This window comes from Myxocyprinus asiaticus, chromosome 17 (assembly GCF_019703515.2).
Source record: "Myxocyprinus asiaticus isolate MX2 ecotype Aquarium Trade chromosome 17, UBuf_Myxa_2, whole genome shotgun sequence".
NCBI lineage: Eukaryota > Metazoa > Chordata > Actinopteri > Cypriniformes > Catostomidae > Myxocyprinus > Myxocyprinus asiaticus.
Window position 1 is genome coordinate 47,165,868 of NC_059360.1, and position 24,601 is coordinate 47,190,468.

Consider the following 24,601-nt stretch of genomic DNA (forward strand, 5'->3'; position numbering starts at 1 on the left):
TCCATCAAGAAATGCCCGGAAACGTCCACCAGGTGGCAGAAGACATCTAGTGCATTGCAGGCAACGGGATTTCCTGCAAAATTGTTATCATGTTTATGATGCGCAGGCTTTAGAAAATAGTGCATCAGATTTGATACAGGCGGCGTTAAAGGGGTAAGGCCTTAAACATGTTATGCAAATTAAGTTCTGGGCAATATGGCTACAAAAATTATATCTCAATATTTTTCAGCCTATTGATGATATTGAATATCTCGATAATTATGTATTTGCCCTGAAATGGCTTAAAAGTACTGTGTACTTAACATTTTTAATAAGGGAATGAAATACAGTCCCATGAAGCACTGCGAATGGTAATTAAAAACGGTGCAAATATATACAGTTATAGATTTTAAGTTGTTTGAGATACAAGTAGTGTGAGGGTGTAGGGAGAGTGACTCAATTGCGTCATTCACGGTGCATCATGAAAGAGGGTGGTCGCTGCAGAGCTCTTTTGGGTGTGCTTTGTTAGTCACGATATTCTGATTGGATTTTCCCCCTCAGGATCATGGGTAGTGTAGTTCTTCATCAGGAATTATGCAAATAAACAATGTTTTTTTTTTTTTAAAATTAAGCTGAATAGAAGCCTTTATTTTAGTCACACACTATACATATTTTTTATTTTTTTGCATATACACAGTGAAATTTCTTTGTTTTCACATATCCCAGCTAAGCTGGGGTCAGAGTGCAGGGTCAGCCATGATACAGTGCCCCTGGAGCAGATAGGGTCAAGGGCCATGCTCAAGGGCCCAACAGTGGCATCTTGGTGGTGCTGGGGCTTGAACCCCCAACCTTCTGGTTAGTAACCCAGAGCCTTAACCACTGAGCCACCACTGCCCTGGTAACATGGACTGCTGGCTTCAACAGGAGCATATACCATTGATTAACCACCTTGGAGCTCACAGTAGGTCTGTCTTTAATGGTTTATAAATTATCGTTAAAAATGATTCCGCCTATGGAGAAAATGAATGGGATTTTTACTTCTGGAACCAAACTGTTGCGCTCTATTGGTCATATTTATGTTAATGATTTGAAAAAACCCCTAACCCTACATATTAAACTTCTTTACATTTATACAGATGAACGTCTGCAATTTTTCTTACTGGCTGCAAAGATTCTGACTGTGGATTAGAACAAAACCAGTCTAAAATCTCAGTTATTCTGCACTTAAAGAGTTTAATGGTTCTCGTTCTGCACTTCATTTCAAATATGGGGATGTACCACAGTATTTCTGTTAAGAACTTGCCTTAGAAGCTATTGTCCATTCATTTAAACAGCAACACAATTGAACCCGGAGAAATCGTGATCCTGAACTCCCGCTGACTTCCTCACATGAATGCGCTGCATATAAAAGAATATGATTATAAAATTTTCCACGCTCTTTCATAAAACTGTCACACTGCCTTCCTAGTACACACTGTGCACAACATGAAGAGCTAAGGGGGTGGTGGAGTTGAGCTGGTACAGTGAAATTGCTGGATAGATGGACGCAGATAATCACTGCCGCAGTTCTACTGCAAAACCTCATTTTTCCTGGAATTCCAGGAGCCATTGCATGTTGCCTTTTCAGTATCTCAGTACTACACTGATTTAAATCGCCTCTGACAGCTTCTTTCCATTGTATTATTTATAAATGTCTCTGGTTAAGGTTTGCAGGTAATGCTGCTCGTGGCTTTAGGGCTCATATTGACCTTCTTTTTTTTTTGTTGCTTCTTTTCATTTAAAGCGGAAAATGCGGCCTTTGACTACACTGTTAAAGATTTTCTCGCCAAGAACTGGCAGCAGGGTTGCCAGCAAGTTACTGTAAAATTAACGGTGTCTTGCTGTTGCTGAAATGAACAGCTAGATCCTGTTTTTCCTGTTTTTTATTTTATTTGACTTCTCATTAGACAGACAAGTAAAGGCTGATGTGAGATGATAAAGAACAGAGGAGTTGGTCAGAAACATCATGAACGCTAACTATGTGCCACAAACTAACATTTTCATGGGGAGGGGGTAAAATATACGTTTCAAAATATCACTAGCTTTCGCCAAGATGATATCATGATTTTACATGTTCATTTCCCCTAATGACAGTATTTATATATATATATATATATATGACTCTTACAACAGCTATTTACCGTACAACTAGTTAGTTAACAGTGAGCCTACTCTTAATCTCCCAGAATGTAACATTTTGAACAGAAAACTATTGTATTTAAGAATCACAGTAGATTGCTGTAAGAATTTGGACGTAAATTTACAACAATTTTTTACAGTGTAGACAAGTACTACAGCCAAGAGATAAACCAGAGTAAATGCATTTGAATGGATATAATAATGTACAAAATTTCAAATGACCTTGATGAGTCAGATCTTAGCACTGTATTCTTATTCTCAACTATTACTGTATATTATTAATCAGTTACAGTACAAGCCCACACATGTAACATCTTTATCGTAAATTTAACAGAACTTTTATCACTTAGACTATCGGACAATCAGCATCAGCAGTTCACCAACTTAAAGAGATGTCATTTTGGTGAAAAGTAACATAATGATGCTGTGTCGGAATAAAGTTGTAACATTAACGTTTCAAGAACATTAGTTGTTTATTTTATTTTAATTTTTTTTAAGGTTAAACTGTACTGTTTATGAGTGAGCTGCTTTCTTAAATTACTGTAAATCTATACTTGAATATTGTATAGATTTAATTAAATTTTTCTTAAATGGAGATGGGTCGTTGACAGATAAGGTTGTCTGAGATGATGCAAATTATTTTTTCTTTTAAATCTAGTTTAAAACTGATGTATCAAATTAGTAGAAATGTAATGTTTGTGTACATAATTGTTTTACATTTATAGATTTTTCTACAAAATTGATTTAAAGGCTGTAAAAATGTCAAGTTTTAACATCAATTAAAAGGTATTAAAATACAATAAAAAAATAAAAATAAATATATATATATATATATATATATATATATATATATATATATATATATATATATATATATATATATATATATATAGTTTTATTTATTTATTTTTTTTTTATTTATTTTTTTTTCAAATATGAAACATGAATTTGTTGTCACAATTTTTTTCTTATGGTTACCCCATATGACATAAACATGATTTTCTTTTATTTTTTATTTATTATTATTATTTTTTTTAATATGTGCCTTTATGAAAATATATCTGATATATTTTAAAAACTTCACAAACAGTCATGGGGGTCTAAATTTTTCAAATATTTATAATATTTTACAACAAAATTATTTTAAAATACTGTAATAATAAAAGATTATTCTAAACTAATTATGCCAAATTATTATTATTATTTATTTTTATTTTTTATTTTTATTTTTTTTAGGAATTGAAACTTTTTAATTACACTTTTATTTTGTTTGACATTTTTTTAAAGGGGTAAGTGCGGCTCATATTACAGCATCTTTCACCAGAAAGGCAGATATAGCCAAAAATGCTTTGTGAACCACTGAACTACTCTTAATGCTTAAAACAGACAACTTCATCCTTAAACACCTGTTGTATCTCTCATCTCCATCTCTCTCTAGAGCTCCATCTGACATATACAGGTATTATTTCTGCCTTTTGAATAATATAAGTAGGCCCATGTAATGATTTACTTAATATAAATAATATAGTAATAATATACATACTTATTTAAAACATTTAATATAACTCATTTAGCAGCAAGGTCCCCTCTTTCAGGATATAATCTGCTAATTTTTGGTGCATTTTGTCAATTTTAGTCTGATGAGCACTGATTTAAACTCTTAAAGGGATAGTTGACCCAAAAATGTAAATACTGTCATAACTTACCTAATGTATCGCAAACCTATATGACATTCTTCTTTCATCCATGGACCACAAAAGGAGATGTTAGGCAGAATGTTCAGTCTCAGTTAACTGTTAACAACATGAGGTCAACCAATCATCCCATAACAACAGTGTAAATGTAAATTGGTATATGATTGTATCATACGTCTTGCTGGGAAACAAGTGACTGAATAAGAATACTGATGAGAATATTGCTTCTTAAAAAAATAATTTTTTCATCACAGTTGAAAAAAAAAAATAATAATAATTTTCTCTCCAGACAAGTAACATTACTCGGACAAGCACATGACAATCCTTAATGTCAAGCCCTGAGACGGTTACACCGCTTTAACGTTGTCGACTTTAAGCCCCAGAAATAAATATCAAAACGACTTTGAACTTGAAAACTGAAAACATGTTCATCGAAGCAGAGGTGTATTTAAGTAATTGTTTTTTGTGAATTGCATTTTAAATGTATTCTGAATAATTTAATAGATGAAATAGACAAAAACATGAGCGTCACATCACTGACCCATTTCTTAAAGCTACAAATTCAAATTATCTTCCCCAACAGAAACATGCACATACTTGCACCGTCAGATATCACACAAAATTACTGGGTTGAGGAACACACAACTTTTTGTTAATAAACTCGTTTATCGTAGATTTCATTAGACAAGAATCAGCCCTCCCCAAATAACTATAAAGGGCAAATCGTCAAATTACCACAAGCTGCTATTGTGTAATAAAGATCAGACTGACTCATCTAGTAAAATTCAATGTCACAACTTTGTGCCATTTCAGTATGCGTCATTTGACAACTTCCTATTCGCTGATAAATGCCTTCTCTGTGGCCTTTACTCGCTCAATAAGCCTCAAATGTGACACTCATCTGCTCCACTAAGCCAAAGTATGAAAGAATTATGTCGCTAGTGCTAAATAAACATCACTGTGAGGCCATCATGCTACTTTGTGATGCTCGCCGGTTCACCCCGGTTGGTATTTAAGACGACTTAACGGTGAGTAACGCGAGTCTCCTGAGCTATTGAAAGATAAATCCCCTTCATTCCATGAACTTATGTTAGCATAAACTTCATAATAGTCGCCCTGCAGGACTTTATTCAGACACCAGAGATGCGTCAGGCCTTTGTGCAGTCGAGGTTATTTAACGGCTCAATGAGGAGAGGTCTCTCAGAATGGGTTCTTCAGAGAAATTTAATTAAAGCAATAATAACATTTAAAATGCACAATATCAGATGCTGAATGCAGGCGAAGCGCGCTTCTGGTGTCGCCTGCAATGCTGAGAGATGCAGAAATCAATAGTTTACTTGTCAATAAAAACTAATCCCTTTAAGCATCACTTTAACCCTCTAAAGCCAGAAAATAGACCTTTCCAAGCCGTTTTGAACCTTTTAACCCTAATGTTACAACTATAATTCCATATGACTGTCCTCTTTATATGTCACCATACTTCCCAACAACAGTATATAGCATGAAAAAAAGCAGTATGCAAAATGACAATGCCCAAGTGTACGGATGTGGTATTCTTAGGAATATGTATACTACACAACTGCATACTAAAAGAACGTCGAGTATTAACGGTCGAGAAGAAAGTTCCTTATCCAATTCAGTACATACTCTGAAAGTACAGGAATTCTGACACAGTTTTATTGGTTTTTATTGACAAAATAAATATGTCAATGACCTCTGTTATGACTGGCTAACCTCAACGCACCAGCATAGTTCACGTTTTTTAGTTCATCAGGTTGGGTCATATTTCTGAATACCAAAATGGTGTTATATTTGGAATGAGTTTCATTCTGTGTCATTTGAGTCATCACTGAGTCTGTGTCATGTATTTGGCACCATCTCCTGGTGGCCATATGTAACATTGTGCTTCATGTGGTTTATAGCTCACCCAAAAACGAAAATTCTCTCATCATTTACTCACCCTCATGCCATTCCAGATGTTTTTGACTTCCTTTCTTTTGCCGACCACAAATATTTCAGCTCTGTAGGTCGATACAATGCAAGTGAATAGTAACCAGAACTTTGAAACTCTAAAATGCACATAAAGGCAGCATAAAAGTAATCCACATGACTCCAGTGGTTTAATCCATGTTTTCAGAAGTAATATGATAGGTGTGGGTGAGAAACAGATCAACAGATTTTTTAAAAAAAAAATTTTTTTTTTTGTTGTTTTTACTATAAATTCTCCTATTGCTGCCAGTGGGTGGCAGTATATACAAATAATCACAATCGGCAATAATAAAAGAAGAAGAATGGAAGTAAAAGTGAAAATGGAGATTTATAGTAAAAAAGGAATTACATATTGATCTGTTTTTCACCCACACCTATCATATCGCTTCTTAAGATATGGATTAAACCACTGGAGTCTTATGGATTACATTTATGCTGCATTTATGTGCTTTTTGATCTTCAAAATAAATGAGAGAATTTTCATTTTTAGGTGAACTATCCCTTTAAAGAACACATGATTGTGATCAGTGTTGGGAAGCTACTCAAAACTTACAGTTAAACTAAACAGTTGTTAACTACACTAAAAGCTGCTAACCAAAATTAGCTAACTACATTGAAGTTTTTTAAATATATATATATATATAACAATTGGATTATATTATTTAATTCTCCAAATCAGAAGTGATTGTAGTATTCAATAATATCACCTGATAGTTACATATTAAATTAGGGTAACTTTCCCTTATGTAAATTAACCATAAGTAGTAAAAACATAGTAACCACAAAATTAACCATGTTTACTACAGTCATGGTTACTACAATATTACTATAGAAAAACATGGTTACTACAGACCTAGTTACTACAATATTACTATAGTGAGCGTACATTTATAATTAAAGCTTTTAATGTTTTTCTGAAGGTGTTTATACAAATTTCCTGTTTCATTGGCATATCCAAAATTAAAGGCTTATAACTCAATAAAAAAAAACAAAAACCAAAAACAAAGAGAGGGTCAAGTGTTTGGTATCACTGTAAAGAATACTTTTCAAATGTTTTAATGGTATAGATTATTATACATTCTGAGACTGTCAGCCTAAGAAACTACTGAAAAATCACAACAAAATCTAGCCAAAAATGTACTTTTATTCTTATTTTTCTGATTTGACTTTATATATCTCTGGGTGTGAATAAGGTGCTTTTGTTTTGTTCCCAATCATGTCAGCTGTATCTGAGAAAACATTTTGTGTTGATACGACAAAGCAATCAAAAATGATAGCATTACAAACATAATTTATCATAGTGTCCAAACATGTCTCCGTGTGTCCAAAAGCCTCTCCAAACAAATAAAACATAATAATTGTATATAAGAACTAATTACACATGCAAACACAACAATGACTAAAGGTTTGCATAGCATGCAGACATGATTTTAGTAATGAGATTTCACAGAATGAGTTTCATTCTGTGCCATTTGAGTCATCATTGAGTCTGTGTCATGTATTTGGCGCCATCTCCTGGTGGCCATATGTAACATTGTGCTTCATGTGGATTATCTAATGATCTTTGCATCTGATTATCTTGTGTGTGGACTCGTTTGAAAGATAATCAACTTCTCTAAGTAATGGTGCATAATATTTTATGTTCTGTTCATTTTTTGTGAAGCAAAAACGTGGCATATAAGCAACACCAACATAATTGTCAAAGACATATACTTAGCTATTACTCACTATATTTTGTCTGTGAGGAAAACAAAGCTGGTTGTATTCTACATTTTGAGAGTTTTCCAACAACATATGACACATGGCTATTTGATCAGTTTGATGTTTTACTGATTGCAATAATATGTACAGTGTAATTATTTTTTAATTTTTTTTTTTTTAGAAATGATCAAAACGGAACACTTCTGATTTGTCTGCAAATTTCAAAGCATTTGTTCATATTGTCTACATGCATTGGAAAGTAGAGCTTCTAAGCTTTCAAACGATACCTATTTTGTGTTGGTCAAACTGCAGTTAGTAATATTCGGACAATTATTATTTTTCTCATGGGCCCGCCAAGAGTTAACAAAAGGGGTCGGGAAATGTGTTGAAAAACATTTCTATGAGTTTTTATTTATTTATTTATTTATTTTGCCTAGAGTTGCGTTTAGGTGGGTACGTGTCGGTCCTGCTTGAGGTATAATAAACCTTTTTTCTGTTCTTGGAAAAATCTAGTTTTCAATGGTGCATCTCCTTTAAGGGTCTGAAACTGTTCATACAACATTACAAATGAAAATAAATAAATAAATACAAAGCCTTCAGGGAAACAAACATTTGTTATTGTTCAATTATTTGTTACTTCTCTTCTACAAGTTTTGAAATGTTTGTACAACACTTTGATGTAAAGTTTTACAGCAGTACTCACCCGTACTCGCTGTACTTCGATGAACATGGCTCTTTGAAAGGCTTTCTCCCACAGCACAAGTTCAGATCCGAGCTCAACGCTGTAGCAGAAACTCTGACCGTGACCCACCAGCACACTGAAGCAAAAGGGCTCACTGTCCCGCAGCTCACCGTCCTGCTGTACGCCCACATAAAACTTCGGCTGAATCCAGCAGTCTTCTGCTATCCACAACTAGTTGACAGTAAAGAGATACACTTGACAACTGTGTTAAGTAAAATCAAACCACATCTCCTAATGGAAATGCTTCGTTTTTTAAACATGTAATCATATGTATTTTTATAATGGATTTTCATAGTTTAATACATAATCTATACAAAAAAGGCAATTGAAAAGTACCAAAAATAAATGATGTAGGCCTGGTAAAAAGTTTCCAATTTAGTTCTAATGTGACCTTCATATTATAAACAAACAAACAAACAAAACTTTAAAATCTGTTTTAACAAAAAAAAAATCAACCCATATGACATGAAATCGGCTAAATGTTAACCTATATTAAATTACTGCATTAACTATTGTCAAGATTTTAAAAAGGCTACATTACCTTCAACAGTAGCTTAAAATACAATAATATCAGGCATGTGTTTAAAGAAAGTAAACAGGGTTAATCTTGATTTGATGTCAACTTCAAACGACATGCAAAACTAATATAGATCATTCAGTCTTTATTAATAAACACAAAAAATGTCCCACCTTATGAACTTTAAAAAGAACCTCACAGAGGTGAAAACTGGCTTCTGCTTGAGTCCAGTCTGATGCTGTGACCTGATAATGACACACAAGAGCAAATAATTGTTCTGTTAGATGCCACTTCCACAAGTAGAGTTTGAAATTCTTAAAAACAATAAAGTCAGTTTTGTGAAAGCAGGTTCATAATCTTCAGAAAATCTGTAACACTTCATAATAAGGCTGTATTTGTTAGCATTGGTAAATGCATTAGTTATCTTGATCTAACAATAAACAATATGTTTTTACAGCATTTCGTAATCTTGTTTAATGTTAATTTATAAAATACAGCTGTTCATTATTAGTTCATGTTAGTTCAAAATGCATTAACTAAAGTTAACACATATAACTGCTAATAAAAAAATAAAAAAAATTGGGTTGAAATTAACATTAATACGTCCTAAAAACACTGCAAAGAAAACTTTTCAATTTTTTTAATGATATAGATTATGAAATATTCTGAGACTCTCAGTTTAAGAAACTGATGAAAAATCACAAAAACAATTGAGCCATTTTTTTTTTTTTTTTTAATTTTTTTTTCTTATTTGACATGATACATCTCTGGGTATAAATGAGGTCGCTCTGAAAACTGCTTTCCCAATCATGCCAACTGTATCTGATCAATTCTGTGTTGATACGACAAAGCAATCAAAAGTTATAGCATTACAAAAATTATTTATCATAGTGTCCAAAAGCCTCTCCAAACAAATAAAACATAATAATTGTACATAAGAACTAATTCCACATGCAAACACAACAATGACTAAAGGTTTGCATAGCATGCAGACATGATTTTAGTAATGAGATTTCATAGAATGAGTTTCATTCTGTGCCATTTGTGTCATCACCGAGTCTGTGTCATGTACTTGGCGCCATCTCCTGGTGGCCATATGTAACACTGTGCTTCATGTGGATTATCTAATGATCTGTGCATCAGATTACCTTGTGTGTGGACTCGTTTGAAAGATAATCACCCCCTATAAATAATAGTATGTGATATTTGATGCTCTGTTTATTTTTCGTGAAGTTATAAGTGAAAACGCGGCATATGAGCAACACCAACTTAATTGTTAAAGAAATATACTTGCTATTACTTTCTACATTTTTGTCTGTGAGTAAAAAGAAATATGAGCTGATTGTATTCTACTCTTTGAGAGCTTTCCAGCAACATATGACACATCATGGTTATTTGATCAGTTTGATGTTTTTGTTGATTGCAATAATATGTCTACAGTGCCATTTTTTAAAATGCATTTTTAAAATGGAACACATCTTATTTGTCTGCAAATTTTAAACCACTTGTTTTGGTCATAGTGCCTGCATGCATGGGAAATTAGCTTCTAATCTTTCAAATGATACCTATTTTGTCTTGGTCAAGACTGTAGTTTATTTTGACGATTATTTATTTTTCTCAGGGGCCCATCCGAGCTTAAAGGGTTAAAATGATAACCCCATTTACCAATGGGGTTATCATAATAAACAATTCACTTGTTTTCACTTTAATTTTTTTTTTTTTTTTTTTTTACCCCACTGGGAAATAGTTTTTTGTGGTTATAAGCATAAAAATTACTAAGTTTTGATAGATTTCTCAGAAAACAATACTTAATATTTCTTGTCATTCTGCTTCTCAATTAAATGTATTTTGTTTTAAAAATGGTTAGATATTTTTACATGAAAAAGAGACAAAAATACTCAATAAGAAAAAAAATTGTTGTTGATGTTGTTGTTGTTGTTTTTGTTTCTGAAGTGAAATATTGTTAGTTCATGTTAACTATTGTAGTTAATGTTAACGAATGCAACTTTACAGTGTTAAACTAATTGTACGTGCTAATATGCGTATATTAGCAATAATTTGTCATGTTCTTGTCTTCAGACATAAATAACACTGCCATTTCCATAAAGTTTCAATTATGAATATGCCAATTGACTAACAGAGATGTAAGACTTATGTAGCGATCTATTCTTTCTACACAACCCTAAGATAACACTGAAGTAAATCTAATCCTAGATGCTAATGAATGTGTTAAACATCCCTCTTTGCTTTAAGGCACAATAAATGCTATGTTTCCTTAATATATCTCTTTATTAATTCACTTATGCACATTTCATAAATTACTAAGAATCATCAGCACAAAATTCAAAACTATTATTTTTGCAAAGTTTATCAAATTCACTTACGAGTATGTTAATGCACCCAGTGCAGTCACGCAGAGGATGATTTTGAATAGCAGATAAATATGCATTTTTATGCATTTTGGCAGTGCACTGTTTTATGCATTTAATTCATTAGACAGCGCACACAGAGAAGTGTTTTTAAGGATGCCTCTAAAATGGCACACAAAACAGAGCCAAAAAGAAAAAAAAGTGCAAGGTTGTATTTCATAACTGATGAAACCTCTTGCCTTCAGGCTTAATGGGGAAGATAAAACATTTGTCACAAATAAGGCTGCAGCAGGTAATGGCTTTTCCCCCACGCAGTCCATTAGATTAGAATAGATTGATTATATATATAATTATAATGAATGTCCCATGTCAAAGACCACCAAATAACGTGTATTGTTGTCTAGTAGGTAAAACATTGGCAGTGTTCTAAATGGCACATGCATATTACTCCTAATTTTGCAATATGCCAAACTGTGCAGTCAATTTGTACTGTACTGCATGGAATATTGTAACCTACAATATAAGACACTCAACTTGACTTTCTATGTTAATGGAAGTGATATCAAGCGTGACTTTTAAACATAACATTCTTGAAACATTATTTGTCCAGACAGTCAAAAGTAGAGATGCACAATAAAAGCAATTATTTGCACTCAGACATCGGCCAGACAAGCTTCCATCATTCAGAATTCAGTTAATGTGAGTTCATAATGTGCGTTTTGATTCTGTGTTTTGTTTATAACTGAGACCAATTACTCTGAAACATGAAAAACATATAGAGACATGTAGAGAATATTTACATTTATTTCCCAGTTGTTTAATTAACTAGCAATAATTTCAACCGAGGTAGCATTAAATACCTAAATACATAGAAATACCAAACTATTGGTATCTGCAGATGTTGCTCTAAATAATCATATATCAGTATCGGCACACAAGTTTTGTATCAGTGCATCCTTGTTCGAAAGTTTAGACAATTTGACACAAAACTGAACTAAAAATAAAAGACAACTGTATTCATTTCTGAGATGATAACTGGATAGCATTCACTGAATTACAACATATCCAACCAATTTCTGGACTTCATATATTTAAACGATTATACTAATTAGTGTAAAAATGTACTCAAAAAGACATAAAAAGCTAGAAAAATTGACATAAACCAAAAGTTTAAAATAAGATTACATTTGTTAACATTAGCAAATAACATTAGTTAACAAATTAACAATGAACAACTAACCTTTTACAGGATTTATTAATCTTAATGTTCATTTTAACATATATGCTAACACATTTTTAAAATCAAAAGTTGTATTTGTTAACATTAGTTAATGCACTATGAACTAACAATGAACTAACAATGAATAATTGTATTTTTATTAACTAACATTAACAAAGATTATTAAATACTGTAAACAAATTATATATATATATATATATATATATATATATATATATATATATATATATATATATATATATATATATATATATATATACTACATTGTTAATTAATGATAACTAATGCATTTACTAATGTTAACAAATGTAACCTCATTATAAAGTGCTAATGACATTTCAATAAGATTTTATTCATTTCCATGACTGTTCCAGGCCTGGAAATTAGCATTTGTTTCCAGGTTTTCCATGAATGTGGGAACCCTGGCTACTTTAAACAAACAAACAAAAAACAGTAGGTGGTAGGGGCGGGCGATATTCCGGTTAAAGCAAAATATCGGTAGAAATGTGTCAACACATTTTCAAGGATCGTCTATATCGCGGTTGTGAAAAATGCTGCATGGTTCCTGAATCTGTATTCCAGTCAGAGGTTGCACTGCAAATAATGACAGATCTGTGTTACTACATTTCCACCATGATCTATTTACCATCATAACTTTTGCATTATTTTTTAATGTAAAGGTTTGGCTTAAAATCATAGCAAACCCTTTTCATGTTGAGATATAGAAGCCTCATCTTGCCTGGATTGAACAACAGCAATAAAATAGTAAAACAGAATTTTTAATAATTAGTAACTTATAAAGTTGTTTCGCTGTAATGCATCTAACTGTTCAAATAATAATATATATATATATATATTTTTTTTAAAAAAAGGTCTACCATAATTTTGGACATTATTTTAAAATTAGCTTTCATTATTTTTGAATCACTTTTCCATTAAATTGTGACCTACAGCATTACCGACCAAAACATTAAAGAAAATCGTAATATAATTTTTTGCTTACTGTATATCGACAATCCTTAGTGGGCTGTATACTAACTCAGACAATGTACCACTGACTACATGATCTCCATGTGTGGGAATACACTTCAGGAATAAATATTGACATGGAAAGAGTTGGAATGTTTCTCCACACATCCATGAACTTACTGGAGGTCTCCTGAAGATGAGCAGAGAAGATCCTCTCAAAGCCAGAAACCTGCAGCCGTGAATCGGATCGGCGTCGCTCCCCTGTACGTGCTCGCACACCCAACCCATATGGACAATCTGCAGAAAACATTCACAGCGGAAAATCAATTCCACAGCACTCCAGCGGATTCTTACAGCAGAATATCAGAGTTTGTTTGTTCAGCACACATTGGCAGGTCTCATCTCCCAGTATTGGATTTCTTCTCAAGTAAATATGTGATTGAATTACTCTGCTGCTTATGAATAAAAAAAATCGTAATGCAACAAAGATTTGGGAATAGTCAGAGGTCATTATACGATCTCAATGAGATGTTGATTTTCTTGATTATGACATATTTCATCCCTAAATGGGAAAAACATAATGACACTGAAGAGAGAGCTGGCCCAAATGAAATGGATTCTGTCCGTTAAGATTTAAAGGCATATACAAGAGTAAAAATGACCAACCTGATCGTCAGGAGAACAGTATTTGTTTGCCGATTTTATCTGAAACAGATCAAAACATACACTTAGAGAATACATTTATATTTGAGAACTATACAGAATGGATGTAAGTCTTTTAATTACACTTTTAAAGGAGTGTTCCCTAGTTACTACACACAACTCGACAAATACTTGGATATTAAACTGCATCATACTAACAACACATGCTCATTTCTCTAGGTTTAGAGTTGCAAATAAAGAGTTTGAGTCCCAACTAGCCTTATCTAAACAATTTTACTTGTTTTATATTATGGAGAAATGGTGTTTTGAATGAATCAATTAAAAATAAACTTTTTTTAAAAAAACTGACTAATTACTTTTTATATTTTATATGTCAAATAAAATCAGGACACATTTTCAATAATTTTTACAAAGAATATAACATGCCTTACAACTAGAGGTAGACCGATATATCTGTTTAACCGATTAATCGGTGCCGATAGTTCCAAAAGGCAACTATCGGCACCGATTAATCGGTGAAACAGATATCATGGCGATAGTTGCCAATTTTTTTAAAAATTATTATTATTTCTCCATCTTCCTCAATCTTTCATCATTGACAATAATCATCCGTATTTTTATTCTCACTTCAATGCATATTTTGATCATTTGATTAGATAATCAATCTAAATTGAAGTGAGGACATGCAACGAAAAATGAGATATACTATATAGAAACGTGCACTGTCAGCAGATATATCGTCTCCAACATCTTGTGTCAAATAATAAACCTTATTCCTCAGTAAACCTCATCTGCTAAAGTATACTGTATTTGTGTGTGTGTGTGTGTGTGTGTGTGTGTATATATATATATATATATATATATACACACATACATATACAAAACCCTTCATCTGGTGAATATAGGCCTATATAGGCTATACAAATCTTAATTTTGTTAATATTTAAATATACAGCATCGTAACAGAGCCAAGTCTCTGGTGTGTTTCAGGCTTGTTTATAGTTAAAAGTCCCAAATTATGCACCAAATCGTCATTTTGTTTTTCTGATTATTATTGGGTTTTGGTTGAACAATAAACTACATCTAGAAATTTATTTATTTTGGATTCTTGTTGCCTCTATGTCTGTGCCTTTCATAGTAAGGAAAGATGTTTATTAATAATTCTATAAGGCGATTTTAAAAACTATTGCCCAATTTATCGGTTATCAACCACCATAGTTATCGGTATCGCAAAATCCACTATTGGTTCACCTCTACTTACAACCCTGTTATTAGTAGAATGTTTTTGTAAATAACTTTAACCACAGTTGTAGTACATTAGAAAACGTATCTATTTATATATAAATATTTCAAAGAATACAACATATTAAAACACCTGTAAGGTATATCATGCATTATACAGTAATATGCGGGCGATTCTGGTCCTATTTTACTCCAAAATCAAAAGAAACAAATAAGAAATTATATTTTGCAAAAAGGTCATTAAGATATTCCCATTAGGACAACATTAAACTGTTAAAAAATGACTGGGGTATGGTAATGAGAATCCTAATTAAAATCAATGGGAATAGTAAAATGTGAAGTAAAATGTCTGGACCCATTATGGTAATGAGAATTGTGGGGTAAAATGTGCTTAAGTGTTCTGAAAATAATGTCACAATGAAAAAAATCTTAATGGTCCTAAATGTAGGCTTAATTTTCTTTATGTAAATGTGACCTGTCCTGCTCAACCCACTCCGAGCGGGAATTGAACCGGGGTCACCGGCATGGGAAGCGGGAGGTTTACACACTGCACAGATACCTACCAGCTGGCTACCATAACATAAAATAAAATTTGACATTGTCTTTGTATTGATCTGGGTTTAAATATGACCAGGATATTTCCTAGGCAGATTTCGCAAGATTCCACCATGCAATCATCCTTTACTGTGCATTACGGTGTAAACATAAGTATTATAAAACTGTAAGTATTATAATGCTTTATGCTGTACATATTATAATACACATTATCATGCATTATATCTGTTCATAAATAACTGTGCAAATAAGATACTGTATATACTTTTATAGTGCATGATATTTACAGGCTTCAAGTATAAAAATTCATTTTTAATTCAAACATTCAAGTGCTCAAATATTCAGTTGCTTTCAATGCCGCATCTTCCTAAATAAGTCACACTTGTCAACAGTAAGTGACAGTATATTGATGTGCCACTGAATCACAGTCAGAGTCACACTTATCCTACAATACACCAGCAGTCAGAATGTGTCAAACAACACTCAACTCCCATCATCCTCTCTGCTCAAGCATGTGTCACATGCTCTATTTATAGGTTATAGGTCACCACAATAACAGTTCCGTTGCTCACTCACACACACAATCAGCTGTTAATTGGACATTTAGCAATCAGTCTCCATATCCATCATTAGGTGACGTAAGTGAAGTAATTGCACGTAAAACAGGCAGCTGCATGGCAGTCATTTAGAGTGGGTCTGCTACAGAATATGCCCATTGGATCATCAGTGCACTAATTAAGACATGCACAGGAAATGAGATCATTAGGCAATATTCTTGGCAAGGGCTCAATTTCCAGCACAGCAAACTGGATAATCGGGTCTAAGGATGCAGGAATCTGGAAAGAGCCAAGCAGACTGTTATATTTAGGATTTTTTTAACCCTTTAAGCACTGAGAGTGTTTTTTTTAAGATTTCCTGTTTCAGTGGCATACCCAAAATTAAAGGCTTATAACTCGACAAAACAAACAAGAAGGGTGACAAAAAAAAAAAAAAAAAAAAAAGCAATCAAAAGTTATAGCATTACAAAAATAATTTATCATAGTGTTTAAAAGTCTCTCCAAACAAATAAAACATAATAATTGTACATAAGAACTAATTACACATGCAAACACAACAATGACTAAAGGTTTGCATAGCATGCAGACATGATTTTAGTAATAAGATTTCACAGAATGAGTTTCATTCTGTGCCATTTGAGTCATCATTGAGTCTGTGTCATGTATTTGGCGCCATCTACTGGTGGCCATATGTAACATTGTGCTTCATGTGGATTATCTAATGCTCTATACATCTGATTTTTTTGCGTGTGGGCTCGTTTGAAAGATAATCATCTCCTCTAAGTAATGATATTTTATTTTCCCTTTATTTTTTGTGAAGTTATAAGTACAAATGCGGCATATGAGCAACACCTGTTCACATATTTCAAAGACATATACTTAGCTATTACTCGCTATAATTTTGTCTGTGAGTAAAACAAATGAGCTGATTTTATTCAACTCTTTAAGAGATTTCCAACAACATATGACACATGGCTATTTGATCAGTTTGTTGTTTTTACTGATTACAATAATATGTACAGTCAGTGCAAATGTTTTTATAAATTGTCAAAACGGAACACTTCTGATTTGTCTGCAAATTTCAAAGCACTTGTTCAGTTTTGGTCATAATGTCAACATGCATTGGTAAGTAGAGCTTGTAAGCTTTCAAACGATACCTATTTTGTGTTGGTCAAGACTGTAGTCATTAATATTTTGACTCTTTTTTTAATCGCAGGCCCATCTGAGCTTAAAGGGTTAAGAAAGTTGGCCGTTTAAATATTTGTACGGTTGCTGAAGACTATTTAATTAGCAATATAAAGCCTATAACATGTGAATGGCTCAAAGCAAAATTACTTTACAACAGTAAAGAACAGCAATTAATAAACAGAGTAGCACAAAAGCTTCTCCTGTATTTTCATTTTGTGACTATTTTTATGACAATTGATCTCAAATGTCAGTAGTGTTTATTATGAAAATAATAAAATAATATATATATATATATATATATATATATATATATATATATATATATAATTCTTCATGCAATGTACTAAAACATTATTAAAATTAGAAGTTGTATATATTGACATTCGTTAATGCATTATGAACTAACAATGAACAATATATTTTGACAAACTAACATTAACAAAAAGTAATAAATGCTAAAAAAATAAATAAATTGTTAGTTCATGACACCTAATGCATTTACCAATGTTAACAAATACAACCTAAAGTTTTACCATAATTTATAATTATTTCTTTTCATTTTGCGGTGAAATACGACCACACATTTCATTATGAGATTTCCTGAGATTGTAAGTAAATATATATAGATATTTGTAGACTCTACATCAGGTAATTTTTGTTGTGAAGTTTAGATCTTCTGTATTTTAATGTACATTAATCGCCTTTGCACTGCGTGGTACTTACGCTCTCCTGGGTCAAATCGTTGATATTGGTTGATATTGCTTGAAGCCAGTCTGTGCTTTCTGCTGCCATGCAAAACTGCAGAACATGCGTGCAAACTCCATCTAAGGCAATGACTTCAAAACTGTTTGATCTGCTTGAAGAGAGAAAATACAGAAGAGTAACAGATATTAAATTCACTGATAAAAGTACAATGAAGTCAATAAAGTCATTTTGGGTATGTTCAGAATTGCATACAATATGTAGTATTTATACTTATGCAATGTGCTTAACTTCCCTTTCCATTTACAATGTGACAAATAAATAAAACTTTACAATAAGGTTATATTTGTTAACATTATTTAACTACTTTAGTTAACATCAATTAACAATGAACAAAACTTTTACAGCACTTATTCATCTTGGTTAATGTTAATTTCTACATTTTCTAATACTTTTATTTTTAAAGTTGCTTATGTTACCATTAGTTAATGCATTATGAACTAACACGAACTAACAGTGAACAATTTAATTTTCATAAATTTGCATTATCAAGATTAATAAATGCTGTAAAAAAATAATAATTGATAGTTCATGATACCTAATGCATTTATTAATGTTTACAAATGATTAACAAGTGTTACCGATAAATTCAACAGAAGAAATTTCTTTCTTTACTCATTATTAAAAATGCAAAATAACTGTTTTTATGACAGAGATGACATGAGGATGTCACTCAAAGAATTAAACGATGTCTACATAGTGAGGCCATTTGAAAACAATGTAACATTCTGTTTGAAATAGTAGTTACTTTTAAACTTTTAACGTTGCATGCTGCATATTGCATACTGTTTAACATACTATTTTTAAGTAATTGTGCAATATACGGTGTATAATGCACAGTATGCTAGTATTACATTCTGAACATGTAGCAAAATAAATTACAGTTGTATGCAGTTCATAATGCAAGATACAAGCCAAGAATGAACAAACCCCCAAATGAATTCTTCAAGTCCATTGAGATTTATTCTATTATTAATAAAAATAAGACATCTGAGATTCAATGTATTTTGCAAGCATACACACTAAATCAATAAGTCTAGCCAGGATCTGTGGCATATAGAATAATTTATTTAGCCACATCATGATCCATATTAATTCTTCAGGACTACAAGAAATGAAAAAAACAAAAACAAAAAAAAAACGAAAAAGAAAAAACGAATCATACTATAAAGCCAAACTGTGTACAGATCTCACAGCAATATCAACATTGAACTCAAACGTTGCTGTCACTTTAAATCAAGATACTGTGTTATTTCCGTTCATTTCAAATGTTCATTTACAAAATACTTTTGTTTAAAGAGGGTTGTCATGCTCACTATATCATCAAATGTACGTAATGGGGAAGCTTTGAAATTTAATTTCAGTTTGTGTTTAGAGTGTGCTACAGATGAATTACACTTTGATTTGCTGGACTGACTATTTAGTGATAGCTGTCAGTAGCATTCAACAGAAAGCGACACAGCTATGACTGTTGCGTCAAAACATATTCAGTGTGACGGTTGAGACATTTATCATTGTGGACTTTGAGATGCACAATCTCTTTTTTGTGGCTTTTAGCTATGTCTGTAGCTTTGAGGTCATCTATATGATTTACATGTGCTCATAAAAGTTGACAAAAGTTAATTTTTGCAGGTATATGCATTTTATATTTACAGGAAAATGGACTAAAAATATCGATGCCATCATCTTGCACTTACTCATGTTGTCCAATAAAATGCTCTCAGGAATGATAATGTCCCTCCCCATCACAAAGACCACCTACTTCTGACTAGCAATAGCAAGTAGCAAATCATTGTTCACATATGTGATGTAAACTAAAGACTTGGCCATTTTAAAAACAACTGACCCTACAATATGTCCCACCCAGAATCAGAAATTATTCAGGATTTGGTGCAACAAAAATGCACCAAATATTTAAAATATGGTGGCAAAAAATGCCCCTGAAGTGAATTTCTAAGTGCTTTCTATCCTTAATATTTCATTATATCTTACTCAATATATTATGTAGTATGGCTTTAAAGTATTTGACATAAATAGACTATGTGGTCTGGAAAAAATGCCCCCATACTGGTAAAAATATAGTCCCTAAATATTTTTTATTTTTTAAATTTCGACCATTGTCCTGCTTTAACTTGCTGTTTTTAGTAAACACGTCAATGCATGAATATATATATATATATATATACTGTTAACACGTTACAATAAGGTTGTATTTGGTAACATTAGTAAATGCTTTAGGTATAAGGAACTAATAATAACATATTTTTTAATCTTGGCAAATGTTGGTTTACAAATATATAATTGTTCATGCATTATGAACTAACATAAACTTTAAATGAACAATTATATTTTTGACATATACAACTCTTAATAAAAAAAAATGTGTTAGTGTATATTTAAATTAACATTAACTAAAATGAAAAAGTGCTGTAAAAATATTGTTCATTGTTGGTTCATGTTAACTAACGTATCAAACTAATGTTAATAAACACAACCTTATTGTAAAGTGTTTTACTTATAAGTACATGATCTGTGTGCTGTATAGTATTGTTTACAATGTGAATGACAACAACAAATGGCACAGGAGGGCATAAATTCTTTCAAAAACTTTTTTTGAAGCTAAAGGTGTATCAGATACACATTAAGTAATTAAATTGTGCTGTCAAGAAAGAGCATGAGTTCTATATGAGATATCATATGTAATGGCCTTATATAAGGTGATATTACAGATAAAAAGAAGCATCAAAGCACTTTTCTGTTGAATAAATCTTTAGCAGCAGAGACTCTTCATACTTTCTAACTTTTCAATAAACCGATTCAATAAATGCCATGATTTCAATTAATGCCAACCATGTGCAAGATGCAGCCATTCAATCCCTGGCCCTTTTTCCCACAGAAATTGCCTGGAGAATGTAATGTTCTGCTTGAACTACCAGCAGACTGTAGCCAACTGCTCAGAAACCAAGAAACGGGCCGTTTGAGTGACAGAACACAATCAGAAATCTATCAGTCTGCAAAACTCCGTTTTCATTGGGTATTGGCATACATAAAGAGAGGGTTAGAATGGAGGGGAAAGAATATCACTCATAGTGGTAACAAATAGGATAAGGAAAGGGAGAATGAATTACAAGGAAGGGTTGAGTGTGCCAAGGGCAATCAGAGTTCAGCATCTCATGGGAGCTTGTCTCACAAAGGTGTTCTGAAATAAAAGAATCCTTGAATCTTACATGTAGAGGGTTTGCTGCTCTCAAGGATTTGTACTAAGATTTAAAATCCCAGTTAAAATTTAAAAGGGGCGTTAAAAAAAAACAAAAAAACACATGACTATTCAAATAAAAGCGGGCCCAGTACATAGCCTTGCGGAACCCCAAAGAGTTCAATAGACAAGTTCAATTGAAAAACCATGAAAACAGCAACAAATTCATGAAAGACATTTCATATAAAGAATAAAGTTGAATATCAGTCACTTCCAACATAACTTACACTTAAAGCTAGTGTATGCTTCATTTTTTCATGTGACGTTACATCTCGTGCATGGTGTACTCTTTTGACTCCAAGCCTGAATGGAGATGTTCGACGTAAGCGCACTATGACTGCTTTGTGATTTTCATTAATACCAACCAAAAACCAAAGTATACTTTACCCTTAATGTGTAAAGTTTAAAATTGCAATTACATAATTTATATTAAAGGAATATTCCGTGTTCAGTAAAGTTAAATTCAATCGACAGCATTTGTGGGTTAACACTGATTACAACAAAATTATTTTCGACTTGTCCCTCTTCTTTAAAAAAATACATAACAAAAAATAAAGGTTACAGTGATACACTTACAATGGAAGTGAATGGGCCACGTTTTGGAGGTTTTAAAGTCTGATATGTGAAGCTTTTAATTTTATAAAAGCACTTATATAAATTCATACATCCTTCTGTTAAAACTGGTGTATTATTGGAGCTGTAATATTTTTTAAATCATCATTTTTACAGTCGTTTTAGGGATTACAGCGTTACGTTGTCATGGCTACAATGCTGTAAAATATGATAGAAATTTACACAGAAAAGTTAAGTAATTGATGTTATTACACTACAATCATGTTTACATGCACATTGTTTACGTCTTGTGGCTATAGTTTTGAAACAGTGAGTATTTTAACGTTTACAGATTGACCCCATTGACATCCATTGTAAGTGCCTCGCTGTAACCCAGATTTTTATTTATTGATATGTTTTTAAGAAAAGGAAGGAAAAGTTGAAATACATTTTTGTGGTAATCAACAATATGACATAAAAGTAGTATTGAGTGGAGAGCAATACTACAAAATCAAGTAGACAGTTAAAAAAAATGCTAAAGAATATAAAAATACCTCCTTATTAAGGAAGAAAATAATCATGGAATAGTTTCCACCTGCTGCAAGCATAACCGTTGAATTTTCATTTTATATATTTCATCGATTTTCTTTGGATGACCAAAATGTGTGAAGACGCTACGTATATGACAGTATTCTCTTTTCCATAGCAGTTGACTAAAGATAAAGGCACTTCTCGTCGACCTCTGCGCCTCTCGTTGGTAGCTGCATCAGTGACCTTTCATGACACGGCATGCTGCTGCATAGATATTGGATTTAACACCCTCTCACCTAAATGAAAAAAGCAGGCAAAACCAACAGTCCGAGCTGGTGCGTGGCATACCTTACATCTTGTGCAGCATCACAGCGGATTATCATACCTTAATTTATCTGTTCCAGCTTTGCGTCGAGAGATTCTGGACATGAACAGAGCCAGGGTGATGGCATCGAGCCAGCGCTTTTCGTACTTTGGTTCATTATCCGAAGGTGTGGAGGGCGAAGACGGGGCCTAGATGGAATAAATGAGAGAGTATGAGAAAAAGTGGGTAATCTGACTTCAGTCTGTGTCTCCACAATATTCTTACTATTTCTTATCGTTTTATTAGTCAATTCAAGTCATTTTCATTTGTATAGTGCTTTTCACAGCACACATCGTCTCAAAGCAGCTTTACAGAAAGTTATGCTGTAATGACTATAATGTCTTAAAGTCCTCATTGAGCAGTTTAAATGAAAACATACTGAAGGCTGTAGTTGGAGTTAATTTATTGTGTGTATTCCATTTTAAGAGAGTGCAGTCCATCCTACGACCAAGATGATGCAAGCAGAGGTCAGTGGAGTGCCTCACAGTCTGGCTGGAAGCTTGTGGCACTTCAGTATTATAAGTATTTTCTTTTTCCTTCATGTGTAACATCATTTTTATTATTTCACATTATCTCTTTTACTTTTATACACTGTATATTTTGTCTTTTTAATCCTTCAATAAGTTATGTTGTTTTTTTGTTTTGTTTTCCGATTTTCCCCCCTTTTTCTCCCCAATTTGGAATGCCCAATTCCCCAATGCGCTCTAAGTTCTCGTGGTGGCGTAGTGACTCGCCTCAATCCGGGTGGTGGAGGACGAATCTCAGTTGCCTCCGCGTCTGAGACCGTCAATCCACGCATCTTATCACGTGGCTTACGAGCACGTTACCGCGGAGACATAGCGCTTGTGGAGGCTTCACGCTATTCTCCGCGGCATCCACGCACAACTCACCACGCGCCCCATCGAGAGCGAGAATCACATTATAGCGACCATGAGAAGGTTACCCCATGTGACTCTACCCTCCCTAGCAACCGGGCCAATTTGGTTGCTTAGGAGACCTGGCTGGAGTCACTCAGCACACCCTTGTTTCGAACTCGTGACTCCAGGAGTGGTAGTCAGTGTCTTTACTTGCTGAGCTACCCAGGCCCAGGTATGTTGTTTTGTAGGGAGCCCCTTCGAGGACTGGGTGGGAATTTATTTACCGAAATAATTTTGTGTTCCCTCACAATAGTTTTGCGTTGCCTCACAATAAGTTTTTAATTCCCTCGAAATAGATTTATCTACCCTTTTACCATAAGGTTAAAAAAAGTTACCATAGTTAAAAAATGCAATTTGTAGTAAAACTATAGTAACCACACAATTTACCATGGCTTTACTACAGTAATTACAGTTCAAAAATGGTATTTGAAGTAAAACCATCGTATGGTAATCATTCAGATAAAAAAACAAAACAAAAACAAACAAAACAAACATGGTAATATAAATTCTAATTATCATTCTGCCAATATAGTAACAAGTCAAGTCATTTTTATTTGTATAGTGCATTTCACAACACACATAATTTCAAAGCAGCTTTACAGAAACACATTCATTAACAGAAAATGAAACTGTAAA

General features: G+C 32.8%; 1 protein-coding gene across 4 annotated transcripts in view; it reads right to left on the reverse strand.

The window, feature by feature from the left end:
* Positions 1 to 24,601, reverse strand: part of LOC127455181 (gamma-2-syntrophin-like) — an 88,610-nt gene that overhangs the window by 16,114 nt on the left and 47,895 nt on the right. For 3 of the 4 annotated variants that reach the window (XM_051722853.1, XM_051722852.1, XM_051722850.1), the window contains 6 exons: positions 23,070 to 23,197; positions 18,307 to 18,439; positions 14,045 to 14,083; positions 13,559 to 13,675; positions 8,974 to 9,045; positions 8,245 to 8,454 (listed from right to left, as the gene is read on the reverse strand). In XM_051722853.1, coding sequence (XP_051578813.1) covers positions 8,245 to 8,454; positions 8,974 to 9,045; positions 13,559 to 13,675; positions 14,045 to 14,083; positions 18,307 to 18,439; positions 23,070 to 23,197 — 699 coding nt within the window. The remainder of the gene's footprint in view (positions 1 to 8,244; positions 8,455 to 8,973; positions 9,046 to 13,558; positions 13,676 to 14,044; positions 14,084 to 18,306; positions 18,440 to 23,069; positions 23,198 to 24,601) is intronic. The other variant, XM_051722851.1, reaches the window with a different exon arrangement.